Source organism: Myodes glareolus, chromosome 11 (genome assembly GCF_982192425.1).
Source record: "Myodes glareolus chromosome 11, mMyoGla1.1, whole genome shotgun sequence".
Lineage (NCBI taxonomy): Eukaryota > Metazoa > Chordata > Mammalia > Rodentia > Cricetidae > Myodes > Myodes glareolus.
Genome location: NC_142036.1, coordinates 14,313,547 through 14,333,079, shown reverse-complemented (window position 1 = coordinate 14,333,079; position 19,533 = coordinate 14,313,547). Strand labels below are relative to the sequence as shown.

Genomic DNA, 19,533 nt, shown 5'->3' with positions numbered 1-19,533 from the left:
GCATCTCACTCAGGCTGCCCCAGCTCTGCCCTCCAAGAGGGCACACGTAGGTTTGCTCTTTGGGCCCTGCAAGGCTCTCAAACCTGCTCCAGGAGAGATCCCGGTTCATGCGGTCCTGCTGGCTCAGACAGGAAGGTTCTGCTTCACTCACTGGTGTCAGCGCCAGACTTCACGGTCTGTTCTAAAAGAGACTCAGTCTGGCGAGCTTAGGAGACTCTGGGGATATGGAGTCATGACATGGCTCTGCTTGGTGTGGCAAACAAATCTTAACGGGCTCCGTGGCGCCCAGTTCCTAGCACTCACACCCTTATGTGTTCTAACCTTGAGTGTCTCTCAAAGAGCACACAAGGGGATGCCACCACCTCAGCTGAGTGACATGAGAGTGCGCCGTCATCTGGCTGGGAGTCTGTCCCTTGATGGCTAGGTGGGTGAGTCCATATGACAGAGTGCCCAGTGGCCTCCAGGCAACAAGAAGCCTAGGCCTGTTGTGCTCACCCAGTTCCCAGGCAACTGACAAAGCCAGCAATCTTGGCAACTTCAGTGGCTCCTATCCTTCTATCTGGAGAGGAGACACGGCCCCTGCTTACATCTGATGGCGTCCCTGTGGAACCGTGAGCAGAGGACCCACCTAAGACAGGCAGGACTCGCGACCTCTAGAGGCTAGGAATCATAAATGTGTACTAGGCAGACACTTTCTATAGTGCCATTGGCACACACCAAGTTTGGCTGGTGTTTGTAAGACCGGCCAGAGGGAAGCTAGGTGCCATTGGCACACACCAAGTTTGGCTGGTGTTTGTAAGACCGGCCAGAGGGAAGCTAGGTGTCCCAGGCAAGGATGACCAGAGAGCAGCTTTCCAGGATCTCCTGTCTCCTCAGCTTGGAGGACTGTGTGGCTCCTCATGGGAATATTGAAAGAAGAACCCAACCTCTCTTCCCCAGCCATTCCCCTGTACTTGCCAGCTGCCACCCTTCTGACCCTCTCAGGGCATCCTTGGAAATGGCCAGATCTCCTCCCACAGTCTTGACAGTAGTTCAGTCTAGACACATGTCACCCCCTCTGTGAGACAAGGAACACGTGTTGCCGAGAGCCTCTTTGGGTCAGGAGAGACTTGAGTCTAAGTTCCAGTGGTTCCCCTGGGAACAGTGAATACCAGCGGGGCATCAAGATGCAGTTGTGGGGTTAGAGAATCCCCCAACCTGCGCTAGTAATATGGACTCACTGAGGACTGTTGAATGGCCTCTTGGGTGAAAGCAACTTCTGATGATGGGCCAGGACCCAGCTGAGCCTCCAGGTCAGCCACTCTGTTGTCCTTACTTTGTGTGCCATGCTGCATCCTGGCACAGGTGACCAGCTGGCAACAGGGGTGCCCTATCATGAACTCAGAACCCCAATTTTTTCTTCTGTAGCCACTGAGGTCTCTGGCCATGGGTGTGACAAACACATGGGAAGTGGTAGCCGCTCTAAGATGGATCTCAGCTCTGGTTTCTGGAGTTATGTGGTAGAGATGAAGACTGTCGTGCACGGAAGGAAAGCAAGGACAAGTGAGGACCCCAGGACAAAAGACCTCGGCTAGCCCGACCACTCGGTGCAGCATTTCCTTTATTGCCCAGTAGGAGGGGACTGAAGGGGACGGTCTGCCTGGTCTACAATCAGTACATGAGGTGCTCAGGAGCCAGAGCAAAGGACTCGTACACACCTGGGGAATTAGTTGACACCGGCAGGCAGGTAGACAAAGAGACACAAACCAAGGTTTGATGGCAAACCCGTGTCTGTGCCCTATCACTGAGCGCAGACCGCCACGGGTCTGCGCTCAGTGGCCTTTCTGCCACACATACTCCTCATCACAGCCAATGTCTCAAAGCTTGCCATTAGTGAAACACTCAGAAAAGGAGGAAGTTCATGAGCAAGAAAGTAAGGGGGTTTCCCAGGGCACCCCCATATTCTGCCTGTCAGGAAAACAGAACTCACCAGGAAACAGCAGCGATGGGGCAGAGATTACACCAAAAGCTGCTTCTACCCACAGATATGGGAACTCCAGAGGCAATGTTGCTCCCCTGGCATTGGGTGGCTTCTTGGAACTGACCCCACAAAAGCCAACAGAGTTCTCCAGCAGTAACGCACAGAGCTAGACAATTTTGAAGCCTTCGTTGCTTCCAAAGCTTGGAAGAAACTAGCAATATTTTTGTTTCCGTGTGGATGGCTGTTATGTGACACAGACACGCTATTCATCTGTGCTTTGGTTTCAAGTCTGCGGACCAAGGTGTATAAGGTGCATCCTAGGGTAGGCTGCTTTCACAGCACCCAGGCCTGATGCTCAGCTTGCGTTGTTTATCTCTTCCACCGACTCTGACCTCTGGCCCTCATTTGGCCACAGGCCTAGGTGTAGATTTGTCACCGGAATCTCTAGCCTGTTCCAACAGTACTAGTTCTGTTCTTGCAGAGGATGCCACCATTGCTTTGGAACCAGGCCTGGCACTGGTCACCTCTGGCTCAGCTTCCTCCTCCTCGGGAGAGAAGCTTTCTCGGGCATCAAAAAAGGTGAGGGTTTCTTCCTGGGGCTTCTGCTCCACCTGACCATCCCCACCTTCAGCACTTCTGCTCTTCTTCGTAGGTGAAGAGGAGAATCCGAGCTTAGGGAAGCGGAACCAGCCCGCCTTCTCCTGTTTCCTGGGCAGATCAGGGTCCAGTCGAGCAGCAGGCTGCACGTGGACAGGGGTAGGTCTTTGGGTGGCATCTTGGGAATCAGCAGCTATCTCTTCCACAGAGGAGAACCCAATGCTTGGCAGCCAGGACCACAACAGGCTGGCCTTCTTACCTTCTGGCTTCTGTTTTGTAGCCACCTCAGGGGTCTTAACCTCCTGGCTGTCCTCAGGAAATTCAAGAATCTCTGCTGGCTCCTCATCAGAGGTGCTGTCAGTAAGCTGGGGCCCAGGAGGCACTTCAGGTGTGAAAGACAGCGGCATGCCAACACTGGAAGAGATCATTTCAAAGGGCTCGCCAGCATCAGGTGGGAAATCAGCAGGAATGAAGTGTCTCCCTGCAGCAGCCCGGGGAGCTCCACCCACCGAGTCCTCCTGCGCCTGGCAGTCGGGAGCCACTGTTTGCAGGCTAGCCTGCACAGGGGGCTCTGGGATTTTCACTTTCAGCAAAGAAAACCCGTAAGAAGGAGTTTGAATTGTAGACACAGGAATCTCTGATTCCCGCACAATCTGAGTAGAAAAGGCTTCGCATGCTGAGGAGTCAGAACCCTCTCGTTCCACCCTACTGTAAACAGCGACTTCTTGACTCTCACCTTGAGACCCCTGAATGTGCACTCTGACCTTAGAAATAGGGGATGGTTCCAAGGGTTGCTCAAGGCTTACTGGTGGCCCTCTAGGATCCTCAGCTCCTGTCTTTAGAATGCTGGCTTCCCAGAGCCCAGGACCATCTTTATGCATGACACTGCCAATGCTGGCCTCTGTACATTGCGCCTCCCTCACCACAGGGAAGAATACATCAGCCTCAGAGCTGGAGGCATGGAAGGAGAACTTGGGCACCTTTAATTTGGGGAATGTTACTGTCAGCACAGAATCCTCCCAGAGCTGACTCGTGCTCACCACGGAGACCTGGGACGGCATATCAGTGATGGAAGCCTTCAACCTCAGAGGCCCTTGGGGCTGAGAAGGCCAGCTTCCTGCTCCAGCCGCCACCTCAGCAAGACTGTTTCCTCCTGACCCAGGATGCTGTTGCTTGCCTGTTCCTTCTGGAGGAAGCTGGGAGTTCCGAGACGCTCACACTAGACATCTCAAAGGAAGAGTCTCTAGCTGGATGGGTCCCTAATTCATGGGTGGACAGATGTGTCTGGGACATCCCCACAGTGGAGCCATGCAGCCTAAAACCTGTTCCATGGAGATCACGTTTTACAACATCTGCATATGAAGGGCTTTTTGGGGTTTCCACACTGATCCCTTCCTCTGGGGACCCCAGGGAGACATGTGCCTCTAATTTTGACTCAGGCACACTGGACAGCCACACAGCGGCAGCTGCTTCTTCGGCCTCTGAGGCTATGCCAGCATCTGGAGTCTGAGTAGCTTCCTGTTCTCCAGCCCCATCTCGCTCCTTGGATGAGGAGCGCCTGAAACCAGGGACACGGAACTTGGGCATTTGGAAGCGGCGCTGCTGCGAGTACTTGGACGTCTCTTTTGCTGTGGGATCCATCGCAGGGCTTTCCATGGTGGGGGCGCTATGTCTTTGTCCACAGGATGGCTGCAGGTCTCCTGCCATAGGTGCTGTCAGTTCCCCAGAGGGCTGACTTACAGACACACCCACAAACATACGACTCTGGCTGTCACCTCTGATATCCAAAGCATCTTCGAGAGGCATAAGATCAGTTTTGCGCCCAGTCACCTCCGCAGTCATGGAGGGGGATCTGATGCAGGTCTCTGCAGTGACATCTTTTGATCTAGTGTCCCCAACATGGGTATCATTGACAGTGGTTTGTATGGCTACCAAGTTACCTCCAGCTGTGGTACTGGTAAGTGAAGGCTTCACTTCTCCCTCTGGCATGCCAGCTCGCCCCTTAGAACCCTTTATCTTGGGCAGTGCAAGTCGTGGCATGGAAAAGCTCAGCTTCCGGCTTCTTCCCTTCTCTGCCTCTTTCTCGATAGATACATGCTGGTGTGATTCCACCGGGGAAGCACAAGTCCCCATTTGAGGGTCCATTTCAACTACAGAAAAATCAGGACTATGGATGGGATCCACCTGTGGAGACTCAGAATCACTTGCAGACTCTGCTTTCTTTTTTGGAGACAAAGTAAATGGATGGAGCTTGATGTGTGGCAATTTGAAGGAACTTCCCTCTCCTTCCCGATCAGATCCACCAAGTGGAGGAGTATTTGCAGACTCAATTGAGGATTCACCCGAAACACGGGAAACAGGCGGTTCTGCATATAAAACAGGAGAAACAGAAGATTCGGACATGGGTGCAGGACTCACAGAGGTCCTTACTACATGCGCAGACAAAGGTGGGGCACATTCAGCTGATGACAGTGGAACAGAAACTACAAATTTTGGTTTATGAAACTTAGGAAGCAATAGGTGAGCATTGCAAGAAGAAACAGCAGGAAGAGCAGAGCTCTGAGAACAGTCAAAGGGACGAAAAGAAGAGCCAGCAGGTGGGTGCACAAAGTGGACACTCTCAAAAGGACATGGATGGGAAAGATGTTGGGAAACAATATAGGAACATCTCACTTTACCTTCGACCACACTGACGACCACGGAGGACGGCTGAGCCAGGACGTCGGCCTGCAAACCACACAGGGACAGTTCCATGTCGGGTCCCTTCACCACATCCTTTAAATTTTTCACGCCATCGGTGGGGCCCTTCAGGTTAACCTTCGGCATCTTGCGACTAGACATTGGCACCATGGGCAAGTGGGCCTTCAAAACGGCTCCAAGACCACCTTGGGTGGAAACGTCTCCCTCAGGAAGCTGACCCTCAAGCAGTTTCACGTCCACATGACTAGCATGGACATCGAGGTCAGTGATTGGAGGCTGAAGGCTGAGGTCTGGTGTCTGAACGTCACCCTGCATGGAGGGCAGGGACAGCTTTGCGTCCATCTTGGGTGCTGCCACCTCCATAGTGGCTCCCATGCTGGGCTTGCCAGTTGCGGACACGCCAAAGGAGGGCATCTTGAACTTGGGCATCTTGAACTTGCTGTCTTTGGTGGCCACATCCTTTTCAGCATGGGGCAGATCCTCCTGTAGCTTGGCACCGGGGGCCTGGATGTCTACCTTCACGCCAGGCAGGGACACCTCCATGTCGGGGCCTCTAACCTCAGCTTTGGGGCTCTTCACGTCCACCGTGGGGCCCTTCACCTCCACTGTGGAGTCATTCAGGTCTATGTGGGGTCCCTTCAGGTCAACCTTGGGCATCTTGAAGCTGGGCATCTGCACCTTGGGCAGGTGGCCCTTCAGGCCGGCTCCATCAGCATCCTCTGTTGCCTGCTCTCCCTCGGGAATCTGGAAGTCTGGCAACTTCACGTCTACCTGGCCAGTCTTGATCTCCAGGTTGGAGGCAGCCTGTTGAAGGCTGAGGTCTGGTGTCTGAACGTCACCCTGCATGGAGGGCAGGGACAGCTCTGCTTCCATCTTGGGTGCTGCACCTCCATAGTGGCTCCCATGCTGGGCTTGCCAGTTGCGGACACGCCGAAGGAGGGCATCTTGAACTTGGGCATCTTGAACTTGCTGTCTTTGGTGGCCACATTCTTTTCAGCATGGGGCAGATCCTCCTGTAGCTTGGCACCTGGGGCCTGGATGTCTACCTTCACGCCAGGCAGGGACACCTCCATGTCGGGGCCTCTAACCTCAGCTTTGGGGCCTTTCACGTCCACTGCGGGGCCCTTTGCGTCCACTGTGGGGGCCCTTCACCTCCACTTTGGGGTCCCTTCACGTCCACTGTGGGGCCCTTCACCTCCACTTTGGCCCCCTTCAGGTCCACATGGGGTCCCTTCAGGTCCACCTTGGGCATCTTGAAGCTGGGCATCTTGAACTTGCTGTCTTTGACGGCCATGTCCTTATCGAACACGGCTTGTTCCCCATCCAGTTTGACCCCAGGAGGCTGGACATCAACCTCCACGCTGGGAAAGGAGACCTCTAAATCCTGGATCTTCACCTCGCTTTTGGGGCTTTTCACGTCCACTGCGGGACCCTTTGCGTCGACTGTGGGGCCCTTCACCTCCACTTTGGTGCCCTTCAGGTCCACATGGGGTCCCTTCAGGTCACCTTGGGCATCTTGAAGCTGGGCATCTGCACCTTGGGCAGGTGGCCCTTCGGGCCGGCTCCATCAGCGTCCAGTGCGGCCTGCTCTTCCTCGTGCAGCTGGGCCTCTGGCAGCTTCACATCTACCTGGCCAGCCATGACCTCCAGTTGGGAGGACGGCAGCTGAATGCTCAGGTCTGGAGCCGTAAGTTCACCCTGCATGGAGGACAGGGACATGTCTGTTTCCATCTTGGGGGCTGCCACCTCCATTGTGGCTCCCATGCTGGGCTTGCCAGTTGCGGACACGCCGAAGGAGGGCATCTTGAACTTGGGCATCTTGAACTTGCTGTCTTTGGTGGCCACATCCTTTTCAGCATGGGGCAGATCCTCCTGTAGCTTGGCACCGGGGGCCTGGATGTCTACCTTCACGCCAGGCAGGGACACCTCCATGTCGGGGCCTCTAACCTCAGCTTTGGGGCTCTTCACGTCCACCGTGGGGCCCTTCACCTCCACTGTGGAGTCCTTCAGGTCTACGTGGGGAACCTTCAGGTCCACCTTGGGCATCTTGACGCTGGGCATCTGCACCTTGGGCAGGTGGCCCTTCAGGCCGACTCCATCAGCATCCTCTGTTGCCCGCTCTCCCTCGGGAATCTGGAAGTCTGGCAACTTCACGTCTACGTGGCCAGTCTTGATCTCCAGGTTGGAGGCAGCCTGTTGAAGGCTGAGGTCTGGTGTCTGAACGTCACCCTGCATGGAGGGCAGGGACAGCTCTGCTTCCATCTTGGGTGCTGCCACCTCCATAGTGGCTCCCATGCTGGGCTTGCCAGTTGCGGACACGCCGAAGGAGGGCATCTTGAACTTGGGCATCTTGAACTTGCTGTCTTTGGTGGCCACATCCTTTTCAGCATGGGGCAGATCCTCCTGTAGCTTGGCACCTGGGGCCTGGATGTCTACCTTCACGCCAGGCAGGGACACCTCCATGTCGGGGCCTCTAACCTCAGCTTTGGGGCCTTTCACGTCCACTGCGGGGCCCTTTGCGTCCACTGTGGGGCCCTTCACCTCCACTTTGGGGTCCTTCACGTCCACTGTGGGGCCCTTCACCTCCACTTTGGCCCCCTTCAGGTCCACATGGGGTCCCTTCAGGTCCACCTTGGGCATCTTGAAGCTGGGCATCTTGAACTTGCTGTCTTTGACGGCCATGTCCTTATCGAACACGGCTTGTTCCCCATCCAGTTTGACCCCAGGAGGCTGGACATCAACCTCCACGCTGGGAAGGGAGACCTCTAAATCCTGGATCTTCACCTCGCTTTTGGGGCTTTTCACGTCCACTGCGGGGCCCTTTGCGTCGACTGTGGGGACCTTCACCTCCACTTTGGGGCCCTTCAGGTCCACATGGGGTCCCTTCAGGTCCACCTTGGGCATCTTGAAGCTGGGCATCTGCACCTTGGGCAGGTGGCCCTTCGGGCCGGCTCCATCAGCGTCCAGTGCGGCCTGCTCTTCCTCGGGCAGCTGGGCCTCTGGCAGCTTCACATCTACCTGGCCAGCCTTGACCTCCAGTTGGGAGGACGGCAGCTGAATGCTCAGGTCTGGAGCCGTAAGTTCACCCTGCATGGAGGACAGGGACATGTCTGTTTCCATCTTGGGGGCTGCCACCTCCATTGTGGCTCCCATGCTGGGCTTGCCAGTTGCGGACACGCCGAAGGAGGGCATCTTGAACTTGGGCATCTTGAACTTGCTGTCTTTGGTGGCCACATCCTTTTCAGCATGGGGCAGATCCTCCTGTAGCTTGGCACCGGGGGCCTGGATGTCTACCTTCACGCCAGGCAGGGACACCTCCATGTCGGGGCCTCTAACCTCAGCTTTGGGGCTCTTCACGTCCACCGTGGGGCCCTTCACCTCCACTGTGGAGTCCTTCAGGTCTACGTGGGGTCCCTTCAGGTCCACCTTGGGCATCTTGACGCTGGGCATCTGCACCTTGGGCAGGTGGCCCTTCAGGCCGACTCCATCAGCATCCTCTGTTGCCTGCTCTCCCTCGGGAATCTGGAAGTCTGGCAACTTCACGTCTACGTGGCCAGTCTTGATCTCCAGGTTGGAGGCAGCCTGTTGAAGGCTGAGGTCTGGTGTCTGAACGTCACCCTGCATGGAGGGCAGGGACAGCTCTGCTTCCATCTTGGGTGCTGCCACCTCCATAGTGGCTCCCATGCTGGGCTTGCCAGTTGCGGACACGCCGAAGGAGGGCATCTTGAATTTGGGCATCTTGAACTTGCTGTCTTTGGTGGCCACATCCTTTTCAGCATGGGGCAGATCCTCCTGTAGCTTGGCACCTGGGGCCTGGATGTCTACCTTCACGCCAGGCAGGGACACCTCCATGTCGGGGCCTCTAACCTCAGCTTTGGGGCCTTTCACGTCCACTGCGGGGCCCTTTGCGTCCACTGTGGGGCCCTTCACCTCCACTTTGGGGTCCTTCACGTCCACTGTGGGGCCCTTCACCTCCACTTTGGCCCCCTTCAGGTCCACATGGGGTCCCTTCAGGTCCACCTTGGGCATCTTGAAGCTGGGCATCTTGAACTTGCTGTCTTTGACGGCCATGTCCTTATCGAACACGGCTTGTTCCCCATCCAGTTTGACCCCAGGAGGCTGGACATCAACCTCCACGCTGGGAAGGGAGACCTCTAAATCCTGGATCTTCACGTCGCTTTTGGGGCTTTTCACGTCCACTGCGGGGCCCTTTGCGTCGACTGTGGGGCCCTTCACCTCCACTTTGGGGCCCTTCAGGTCCACATGGGGTCCCTTCAGGTCCACCTTGGGCATCTTGAAGCTGGGCATCTGCACCTTGGGCAGGTGGCCCTTCGGGCCGGCTCCATCAGCGTCCAGTGCGGCCTGCTCTTCCTCGGGCAGCTGGGCCTCTGGCAGCTTCACATCTACCTGGCCAGCCTTGACCTCCAGTTGGGAGGACGGCAGCTGAATGCTCAGGTCTGGAGCCGTAAGTTCACCCTGCATGGAGGACAGGGACATGTCTGTTTCCATCTTGGGGGCTGCCACCTCCATTGTGGCTCCCATGCTGGGCTTGCCAGTTGCGGACACGCCGAAGGAGGGCATCTTGAACTTGGTCATCTTGAACTTGCTGTCTTTGGTGGCCACATCCTTTTCAGCATGGGGCAGATCCTCCTGTAGCTTGGCACCGGGGGCCTGGATGTCTACCTTCACGCCAGGCAGGGACACCTCCATGTCGGGGCCTCTAACCTCAGCTTTGGGGCTCTTCACGTCCACCGTGGGGCCCTTCACCTCCACTGTGGAGTCCTTCAGGTCTACGTGGGGTTCCTTCAGGTCCACCTTGGGCATCTTGACGCTGGGCATCTGCACCTTGGGCAGGTGGCCCTTCAGGCCGACTCCATCAGCATCCTCTGTTGCCTGCTCTCCCTCGGGAATCTGGAAGTCTGGCAACTTCACGTCTACGTGGCCAGTCTTGATCTCCAGGTTGGAGGCAGCCTGTTGAAGGCTGAGGTCTGGTGTCTGAATGTCACCCTGCATGGAGGGCAGGGACAGCTCTGCTTCCATCTTGGGTGCTGCCACCTCCATAGTGGCTCCCATGCTGGGCTTGCCAGTTGCGGACACGCCGAAGGAGGGCATCTTGAACTTGGGCATCTTGAACTTGCTGTCTTTGGTGGCCACATCCTTTTCAGCATGGGGCAGATCCTCCTGTAGCTTGGCACCTGGGGCCTGGATGTCTACCTTCACGCCAGGCAGGGACACCTCCATGTCGGGGCCTCTAACCTCAGCTTTGGGGCCTTTTACGTCCACTGCGGGGCCCTTTGTGTCCACTGTGGGGCCCTTCACCTCCACTTTGGGGTCCTTCACGTCCACTGTGGGGCCCTTCACCTCCACTTTGGCCCCCTTCAGGTCCACATGGGGTCCCTTCAGGTCCACCTTGGGCATCTTGAAGCTGGGCATCTTGAACTTGCTGTCTTTGACGGCCATGTCCTTATCGAACACGGCTTGTTCCCCATCCAGTTTGACCCCAGGAGGCTGGACATCAACCTCCACGCTGGGAAGGGAGACCTCTAAATCCTGGATCTTCACGTCGCTTTTGGGGCTTTTCACGTCCACTGCGGGGCCCTTTGCGTCGACTGTGGGGCCCTTCACCTCCACTTTGGGGCCCTTCAGGTCCACATGGGGTCCCTTCAGGTCCACCTTGGGCATCTTGAAGCTGGGCATCTGCACCTTGGGCAGGTGGCCCTTCGGGCCGGCTCCATCAGCGTCCAGTGCGGCCTGCTCTTCCTCGGGCAGCTGGGCCTCTGGCAGCTTCACATCTACCTGGCCAGCCTTGACCTCCAGTTGGGAGGACGGCAGCTGAATGCTCAGGTCTGGAGCCGTAAGTTCACCCTGCATGGAGGACAGGGACATGTCTGTTTCCATCTTGGGGGCTGCCACCTCCATTGTGGCTCCCATGCTGGGCTTGCCAGTTGCGGACACGCCGAAGGAGGGCATCTTGAACTTGGGCATCTTGAACTTGCTGTCTTTGGTGGCCACATCCTTTTCAGCATGGGGCAGATCCTCCTGTAGCTTGGCACCGGGGGCCTGGATGTCTACCTTCACGCCAGGCAGGGACACCTCCATGTCGGGGCCTCTAACCTCAGCTTTGGGGCTCTTCACGTCCACCGTGGGGCCCTTCACCTCCACTGTGGAGTCCTTCAGGTCTACGTGGGGTTCCTTCAGGTCCACCTTGGGCATCTTGACGCTGGGCATCTGCACCTTGGGCAGGTGGCCCTTCAGGCCGGCTCCATCAGCATCCTCTGTTGCCTGCTCTCCCTCGGGAATCTGGAAGTCTGGCAACTTCACGTCTACCTGGCCAGTCTTGATCTCCAGGTTGGAGGCAGCCTGTTGAAGGCTGAGGTCTGGTGTCTGAACGTCACCCTGCATGGAGGGCAGGGACAGCTCTGCTTCCATCTTGGGTGCTGCCACCTCCATAGTGGCTCCCATGCTGGGCTTGCCAGTTGCGGACACGCCGAAGGAGGGCATCTTGAACTTGGGCATCTTGAACTTGCTGTCTTTGGTGGCCACATCCTTTTCAGCATGGGGCAGATCCTCCTGTAGCTTGGCACCTGGGGCCTGGATGTCTACCTTCACGCCAGGCAGGGACACCTCCATGTCGGGGCCTCTAACCTCAGCTTTGGGGCCTTTCACGTCCACTGCGGGGCCCTTTGCGTCCACTGTGGGGCCCTTCACCTCCACTTTGGGGTCCTTCACGTCCACTGTGGGGCCCTTCACCTCCACTTTGGCCCCCTTCAGGTCCACATGGGGTCCCTTCAGGTCCACCTTGGGCATCTTGAAGCTGGGCATCTTGAACTTGCTGTCTTTGACGGCCATGTCCTTATCGAACACGGCTTGTTCCCCATCCAGTTTGACCCCAGGAGGCTGGACATCAACCTCCACGCTGGGAAAGGAGACCTCTAAATCCTGGATCTTCACCTCGCTTTTGGGGCTTTTCACGTCCACTGCGGGGCCCTTTGCGTCGACTGTGGGGCCCTTCACCTCCACTTTGGGGCCCTTCAGGTCCACATGGGGTCCCTTCAGGTCCACCTTGGGCATCTTGAAGCTGGGCATCTGCACCTTGGGCAGGTGGCCCTTCGGGCCGGCTCCATCAGCGTCCAGTGCGGCCTGCTCTTCCTCGGGCAGCTGGGCCTCTGGCAGCTTCACATCTACCTGGCCAGCCTTGACCTCCAGTTGGGAGGACGGCAGCTGAATGCTCAGGCCTGGAGCCGTAAGTTCACCCTGCATGGAGGACAGGGACATGTCTGTTTCCATCTTGGGGGCTGCCACCTCCATTGTGGCTCCCATGCTGGGCTTGCCAGTTGTGGACACGCCGAAGGAGGGCATCTTGAACTTGGGCATCTTGAACTTGCTGTCTTTGGTGGCCACATCCTTTTCAGCATGGGGCAGATCCTCCTGTAGCTTGGCACCGGGGGCCTGGATGTCTACCTTCACGCCAGGCAGGGACACCTCCATGTCGGGGCCTCTAACCTCAGCTTTGGGGCTCTTCACGTCCACCGTGGGGCCCTTCACCTCCACTGTGGAGTCCTTCAGGTCTACGTGGGGAACCTTCAGGTCCACCTTGGGCATCTTGACGCTGGGCATCTGCACCTTGGGCAGGTGGCCCTTCAGGCCGACTCCATCAGCATCCTCTGTTGCCTGCTCTCCCTCGGGAATCTGGAAGTCTGGCAACTTCACGTCTACGTGGCCAGTCTTGATCTCCAGGTTGGAGGCAGCCTGTTGAAGGCTGAGGTCTGGTGTCTGAACGTCACCCTGCATGGAGGGCAGGGACAGCTCTGCTTCCATCTTGGGTGCTGCCACCTCCATAGTGGCTCCCATGCTGGGCTTGCCAGTTGCGGACACGCCAAAGGAGGGCATCTTGAACTTGGGCATCTTGAACTTGCTGTCTTTGGTGGCCACATCCTTTTCAGCATGGGGCAGATCCTCCTGTAGCTTGGCACCTGGGGCCTGGATGTCTACCTTCACGCCAGGCAGGGACACCTCCATGTCGGGGCCTCTAACCTCAGCTTTGGGGCCTTTCACGTCCACTGCGGGGCCCTTTGCGTCCACTGTGGGGCCCTTCACCTCCACTTTGGGGTCCTTCACGTCCACTGTGGGGCCTTTCACCTCCACTTTGGCCCCCTTCAGGTCCACATGGGGTCCCTTCAGGTCCACCTTGGGCATCTTGAAGCTGGGCATCTTGAACTTGCTGTCTTTGACGGCCATGTCCTTAACGAACACGGCTTGTTCCCCATCTAGTTTGACCCCAGGAGGCTGGACATCAACCTCCACGCTGGGAAGGGAGACCTCTAAATCCTGGATCTTCACCTCGCTTTTGGGGCTTTTCACGTCCACTGCGGGGCCCTTTGCGTCGACTGTGGGGCCCTTCACCTCCACTTTGGGGCCCTTCAGGTCCACATGGGGTCCCTTCAGGTCCACCTTGGGCATCTTGAAGCTGGGCATCTGCACCTTGGGCAGGTGGCCCTTCGGGCCGGCTCCATCAGCGTCCAGTGCGGCCTGCTCTTCCTCGGGCAGCTGGGCCTCTGGCAGCTTCACATCTACCTGGCCAGCCTTGACCTCCAGTTGGGAAGACGGCAGCTGAATGCTCAGGTCTGGAGCCGTAAGTTCACCCTGCATGGAGGACAGAGACATGTCTGTTTCCATCTTGGGGGCTGCCACCTCCATTGTGGCTCCCATGCTGGGCTTGCCAGTTGCGGACACGCCGAAGGAGGGCATCTTGAACTTGGGCATCTTGAACTTGCTGTCTTTGGTGGCCACATCCTTTTCAGCATGGGGCAGATCCTCCTGTAGCTTGGCACCGGGGGCCTGGATGTCTACCTTCACGCCAGGCAGGGACACCTCCATGTCGGGGCCTCTAACCTCAGCTTTGGGGCTCTTCACGTCCACCCTGGGGCCCTTCACCTCCACTGTGGAGTCCTTCAGGTCTACGTGGGGTCCCTTCAGGTCCACCTTGGGCATCTTTATGCTGGGCATCTGCACCTTGGGCAGGTGGCCCTTCAGGCCGACTCCATCAGCATCCTCTGTTGCCTGCTCTCCCTCGGGAATCTGGAAGTCTGGCAACTTCACGTCTACCTGGCCAGTCTTGATCTCCAGGTTGGAGGCAGCCTGTTGAAGGCTGAGGTCTGGTGTCTGAACGTCACCCTGCATGGAGGGCAGGGACAGCTCTGCTTCCATCTTGGGTGCTGCCACCTCCATAGTGGCTCCCATGCTGGGCTTGCCAGTTGCGGACACGCCGAAGGAGGGCATCTTGAACTTGGGCATCTTGAACTTGCTGTCTTTGGTGTCCACATCCTTTTCAGCATGGGGCAGATCCTCCTGTAGCTTGGCACCGGGGGCCTGGATGTCTACCTTCACGCCAGGCAGGGACACCTCCATGTCGGGGCCTCTAACCTCAGCTTTGGGGCTCTTCACGTCCACCGTGGGGCCCTTCACCTCCACTGTGGAGTCCTTCAGGTCTACGTGGGGTCCCTTCAGGTCCACCTTGGGCATCTTGAAGCTGGGCATCTGCACCTTGGGCAGGTGGCCCTTCAGGCCGGCTCCATCAGCATCCTCTGTTGCCTGCTCTCCCTCGGGAAGCTGGAAGTCTGGCAACTTCACGTCTACCTGGCCAGTCTTGATCTCCAGGGTGGAGGCAGCCTGTTGAAGGCTGAGGTCTGGTGTCTGAACGTCACCCTGCATGGAGGGCAGGGACAGCTCTGCTTCCATCTTGGGTGCTGCCACCTCCATAGTGGCTCCCATGCTGGGCTTGCCAGTTGCGGACACGCCGAAGGAGGGCATCTTGAACTTGGGCATCTTGAACTTGCTGTCTTTGGTGGCCACATCCTTTTCAGCATGGGGCAGATCCTCCTGTAGCTTGGCACCTGGGGCCTGGATGTCTACCTTCACGCCAGGCAGGGACACCTCCATGTCGGGGCCTCTAACCTCAGCTTTGGGGCCTTTCACGTCCACTGCGGGGCTCTTTGCGTCCACTGTGGGGCCCTTCACCTCCACTTTGGGGTCCTTCACGTCCACTGTGGGGCCCTTCACCTCCACTTTGGGGTCCTTCACGTCCACTGTGGGGCCCTTCACCTCCACTTTGGCCCCCTTCAGGTCCACATGGGGTCCCTTCAGGTCCACCTTGGGCATCTTGACGCTGGGCATCTTGAACTTGCTGTCTTTGACGGCCATGTCCTTATCGAACACGGCTTGTTCCCCATCCAGTTTGACCCCAGGAGCCTGGACATCAACCTCCACGCTGGGAAGGGAGACCTCTAAATCCTGGATCTTCACCTCGCTTTTGGGGCTTTTCACGTCCACTGCGGGACCCTTTGCGTCGACTGTGGGGCCCTTCACCTCCACTTTGGGGCCCTTCAGGTCCACATGGGGTCCCTTCAGGTCCACCTTGGGCATCTTGAAGCTGGGCATCTGCACCTTGGGCAGGTGGCCCTTCGGGCCGGCTCCATCAGCGTCCAGTGCGGCCTGCTCTTCCTCGGGCAGCTGGGCCTCTGGCAGCTTCACATCTACCTGGCCAGCCTTGACCTCCAGTTGGGAGGACGGCAGCTGAATGCTCAGGTCTGGAGCCGTAAGTTCACCCTGCATGGAGGACAGGGACATGTCTGTTTCCATCTTGGGGGCTGCCACCTCCATTGTGGCTCCCATGCTGGGCTTGCCAGTTGCGGACACGCCGAAGGAGGGCATCTTGAACTTGGGCATCTTGAACTTGCTGTCTTTGGTGGCCACATCCTTTTCAGCATGGGGCAGATCCTCCTGTAGCTTGGCACCGGGGGCCTGGATGTCTACCTTCACGCCAGGCAGGGACACCTCCATGTCGGGGCCTCTAACCTCAGCTTTGGGGCTCTTCACGTCCACCGTGGGGCCCTTCACCTCCACTGTGGAGTCCTTCAGGTCTACGTGGGGAACCTTCAGGTCCACCTTGGGCATCTTGACGCTGGGCATCTGCACCTTGGGCAGGTGGCCCTTCAGGCCGACTCCATCAGCATCCTCTGTTGCCCGCTCTCCCTCGGGAATCTGGAAGTCTGGCAACTTCACGTCTACGTGGCCAGTCTTGATCTCCAGGTTGGAGGCAGCCTGTTGAAGGCTGAGGTCTGGTGTCTGAACGTCACCCTGCATGGAGGGCAGGGACAGCTCTGCTTCCATCTTGGGTGCTGCCACCTCCATAGTGGCTCCCATGCTGGGCTTGCCAGTTGCGGACACGCCAAAGGAGGGCATCTTGAACTTGGGCATCTTGAACTTGCTGTCTTTGGTGGCCACATCCTTTTCAGCATGGGGCAGATCCTCCTGTAGCTTGGCACCTGGGGCCTGGATGTCTACCTTCACGCCAGGCAGGGACACCTCCATGTCGGGGCCTCTAACCTCAGCTTTGGGGCCTTTCACGTCCACTGCGGGGCCCTTTGTGTCCACTGTGGGGCCCTTCACCTCCACTTTGGGGTCCTTCACGTCCACTGTGGGGCCCTTCACCTCCACTTTGGCCCCCTTCAGGTCCACATGGGGTCCCTTCAGGTCCACCTTGGGCATCTTGAAGCTGGGCATCTTGAACTTGCTGTCTTTGACGGCCATGTCCTTATCGAACACGGCTTGTTCCCCATCCAGTTTGACCCCAGGAGGCTGGACATCAACCTCCACGCTGGGAAGGGAGACCTCTAAATCCTGGATCTTCACCTCGCTTTTGGGGCTTTTCACGTCCACTGCGGGGCCCTTTGCGTCGACTGTGGGGCCCTTCACCTCCACTTTGGGGCCCTTCAGGTCCACATGGGGTCCCTTCAGGTCCACCTTGGGCATCTTGAAGCTGGGCATCTGCACCTTGGGCAGGTGGCCCTTCGGGCCGGCTCCATCAGCGTCCAGTGCGGCCTGCTCTTCCTCGGGCAGCTGGGCCTCTGGCAGCTTCACATCTACCTGGCCAGCCTTGACTTCCAGTTGGGAGGACGGCAGCTGAATGCTCAGGTCTGGAGCCGTAAGTTCACCCTGCATGGAGGACAGGGACATGTCTGTTTCCATCTTGGGGGCTGCCACCTCCATTGTGGCTCCCATGCTGGGCTTGCCAGTTGCGGACACGCCGAAGGAGGGCATCTTGAACTTGGGCATCTTGAACTTGCTGTCTTTGGTGGCCACATCCTTTTCAGCATGGGGCAGATCCTCCTGTAGCTTGGCACCGGGGGCCTGGATGTCTACCTTCACGCCAGGCAGGGACACCTCCATGTCGGGGCCTCTAACCTCAGCTTTGGGGCTCTTCACGTCCACCGTGGGGCCCTTCACCTCCACTGTGGAGTCCTTCAGGTCTACGTGGGGTCCCTTCAGGTCCACCTTGGGCATCTTGACGCTGGGCATCTGCACCTTGGGCAGGTGGCCCTTCAGGCCGACTCCATCAGCATCCTCTGTTGCCTGCTCTCCCTCGGGAAGCTGGAAGTCTGGCAACTTCACGTCTACGTGGCCAGTCTTGATCTCCAGGTTGGAGGCAGCCTGTTGAAGGCTCAGGTCTGGTGTCTGAACGTCACCCTGCATGGAGGGCAGGGACAGCTCTGCTTCCATCTTGGGTGCTGCCACCTCCATAGTGGCTCCCATGCTGGGCTTGCCAGTTGCGGACACGCCGAAGGAGGGCATCTTGAACTTGGGCATCTTGAACTTGCTGTCTTTGGTGGCCACATCCTTTTCAGCATGGGGCAGATCCTCCTGTAGCTTGGCACCTGGGGCCTGGATGTCTACCTTCACGCCAGGCAGGGACACCTCCATGTCGGGGCCTCTAACCTCTGCTTTGGGGCCTTTCACGTCCACTGCGGGGCCCTTTGCGTCCACTGTGGGGCCCTTCACCTCCACTTTGGGGTCCTTCACGTCCACTGTGGGGCCCTTCACCTCCACTTTGGCCCCCTTCAGGTCCACATGGGGTCCCTTCAGGTCCACCTTGGGCATCTTGAAGCTGGGCATCTTGAACTTGCTGTCTTTGACGGCCATGTCCTTATCGAACACGGCTTGTTCCCCATCCAGTTTGACCCCAGGAGGCTGGACATCAACCTCCACGCTGGGAAGGGAGACCTCTAAATCCTGGATCTTCACCTCGCTTTTGGGGCTTTTCACGTCCACTGCGGGGCCCTTTGCGTCGACTGTGGGGCCCTTCACCTCCACTTTGGGGCCCTTCAGGTCCACATGGGGTCCCTTCAGGTCCACCTTGGGCATCTTGAAGCTGGGCATCTGCACCTTGGGCAGGTGGCCCTTCGGGCCGGCTCCATCAGCGTCCAGTGCGGCCTGCTCTTCCTCGGGCAGCTGGGCCTCTGGCAGCTTCACATCTACCTGGCCAGCCTTGACCTCCAGTTGGGAGGACGGCAGCTGAATGCTCAGGTCTGGAGCCGTAAGTTCACCCTGCATGGAGGACAGGGACATGTCTGTTTCCATCTTGGGGGCTGCCACCTCCATTGTGGCTCCCATGCTGGGCTTGCCAGTTGCGGACACGCCGAAGGAGGGCATCTTGAACTTGGGCATCTTGAACTTGCTGTCTTTGATGGCCACATCCTTTTCAGCATGGGGCAGATCCTCCTGTAGCTTGGCACCGGGGGCCTGGATGTCTACCTTCACGCCAGGCAGGGACACCTCCATGTCGGGGCCTCTAACCTCAGCTTTGGGGCTCTTCACGTCCACTGTGGGGCCCTTCACCTCCACTGTGGAGTCCTTCAGGTCTACGTGGGGTCCCTTCAGGTCCACCTTGGGCATCTTGAAGCTGGGCATCTGCACCTTGGGCAGGTGGCCCTTCAGGCCGGCTCCATCAGCATCCTCTGTTGCCTGCTCTCCCTCGGGAAGCTGGAAGTCTGGCAACTTCACGTCTACCTGGCCAGTCTTGATCTCCAGGTTGGAGGCAGCCTGTTGAAGGCTGAGGTCTGGTGTCTGAACGTCACCCTGCATGGAGGGCAGGGACAGCTCTGCTTCCATCTTGGGTGCTGCCACCTCCATAGTGGCTCCCATGCTGGGCTTGCCAGTTGCGGACACGCCGAAGGAGGGCATCTTGAACTTGGGCATCTTGAACTTGCTGTCTTTGGTGGCCACATCCTTTTCAGCATGGGGCAGATCCTCCTGTAGCTTGGCACCTGGGGCCTGGATGTCTACCTTCACGCCAGGCAGGGACACCTCCATGTCGGGGCCTCTAACCTCAGCTTTGGGGCCTTTCACGTCCACTGCGGGGCTCTTTGCGTCCACTGTGGGGCCCTTCACCTCCACTTTGGGGTCCTTCACGTCCACTGTGGGGCCCTTCACCTCCACTT

General features: G+C 58.0%; 1 protein-coding gene across 1 annotated transcript in view; it reads right to left on the bottom strand.

Moving 5' to 3' along the window:
* Positions 1 to 1,582: 1,582 nt before the first annotated feature.
* Positions 1,583 to 19,533, bottom strand: part of Ahnak2 (AHNAK nucleoprotein 2) — a 29,802-nt gene continuing 11,851 nt past the window's right edge. The window contains 7 exon segments of the mRNA XM_087911491.1: positions 1,583 to 3,759; positions 3,761 to 4,923; positions 5,236 to 6,141; positions 6,144 to 6,393; positions 6,395 to 6,421; positions 6,423 to 6,763; positions 6,766 to 19,525. Coding sequence (XP_087767617.1) covers positions 2,362 to 3,759; positions 3,761 to 4,923; positions 5,236 to 6,141; positions 6,144 to 6,393; positions 6,395 to 6,421; positions 6,423 to 6,763; positions 6,766 to 19,525 — 16,845 coding nt within the window. The 3' untranslated portion in view covers positions 1,583 to 2,361.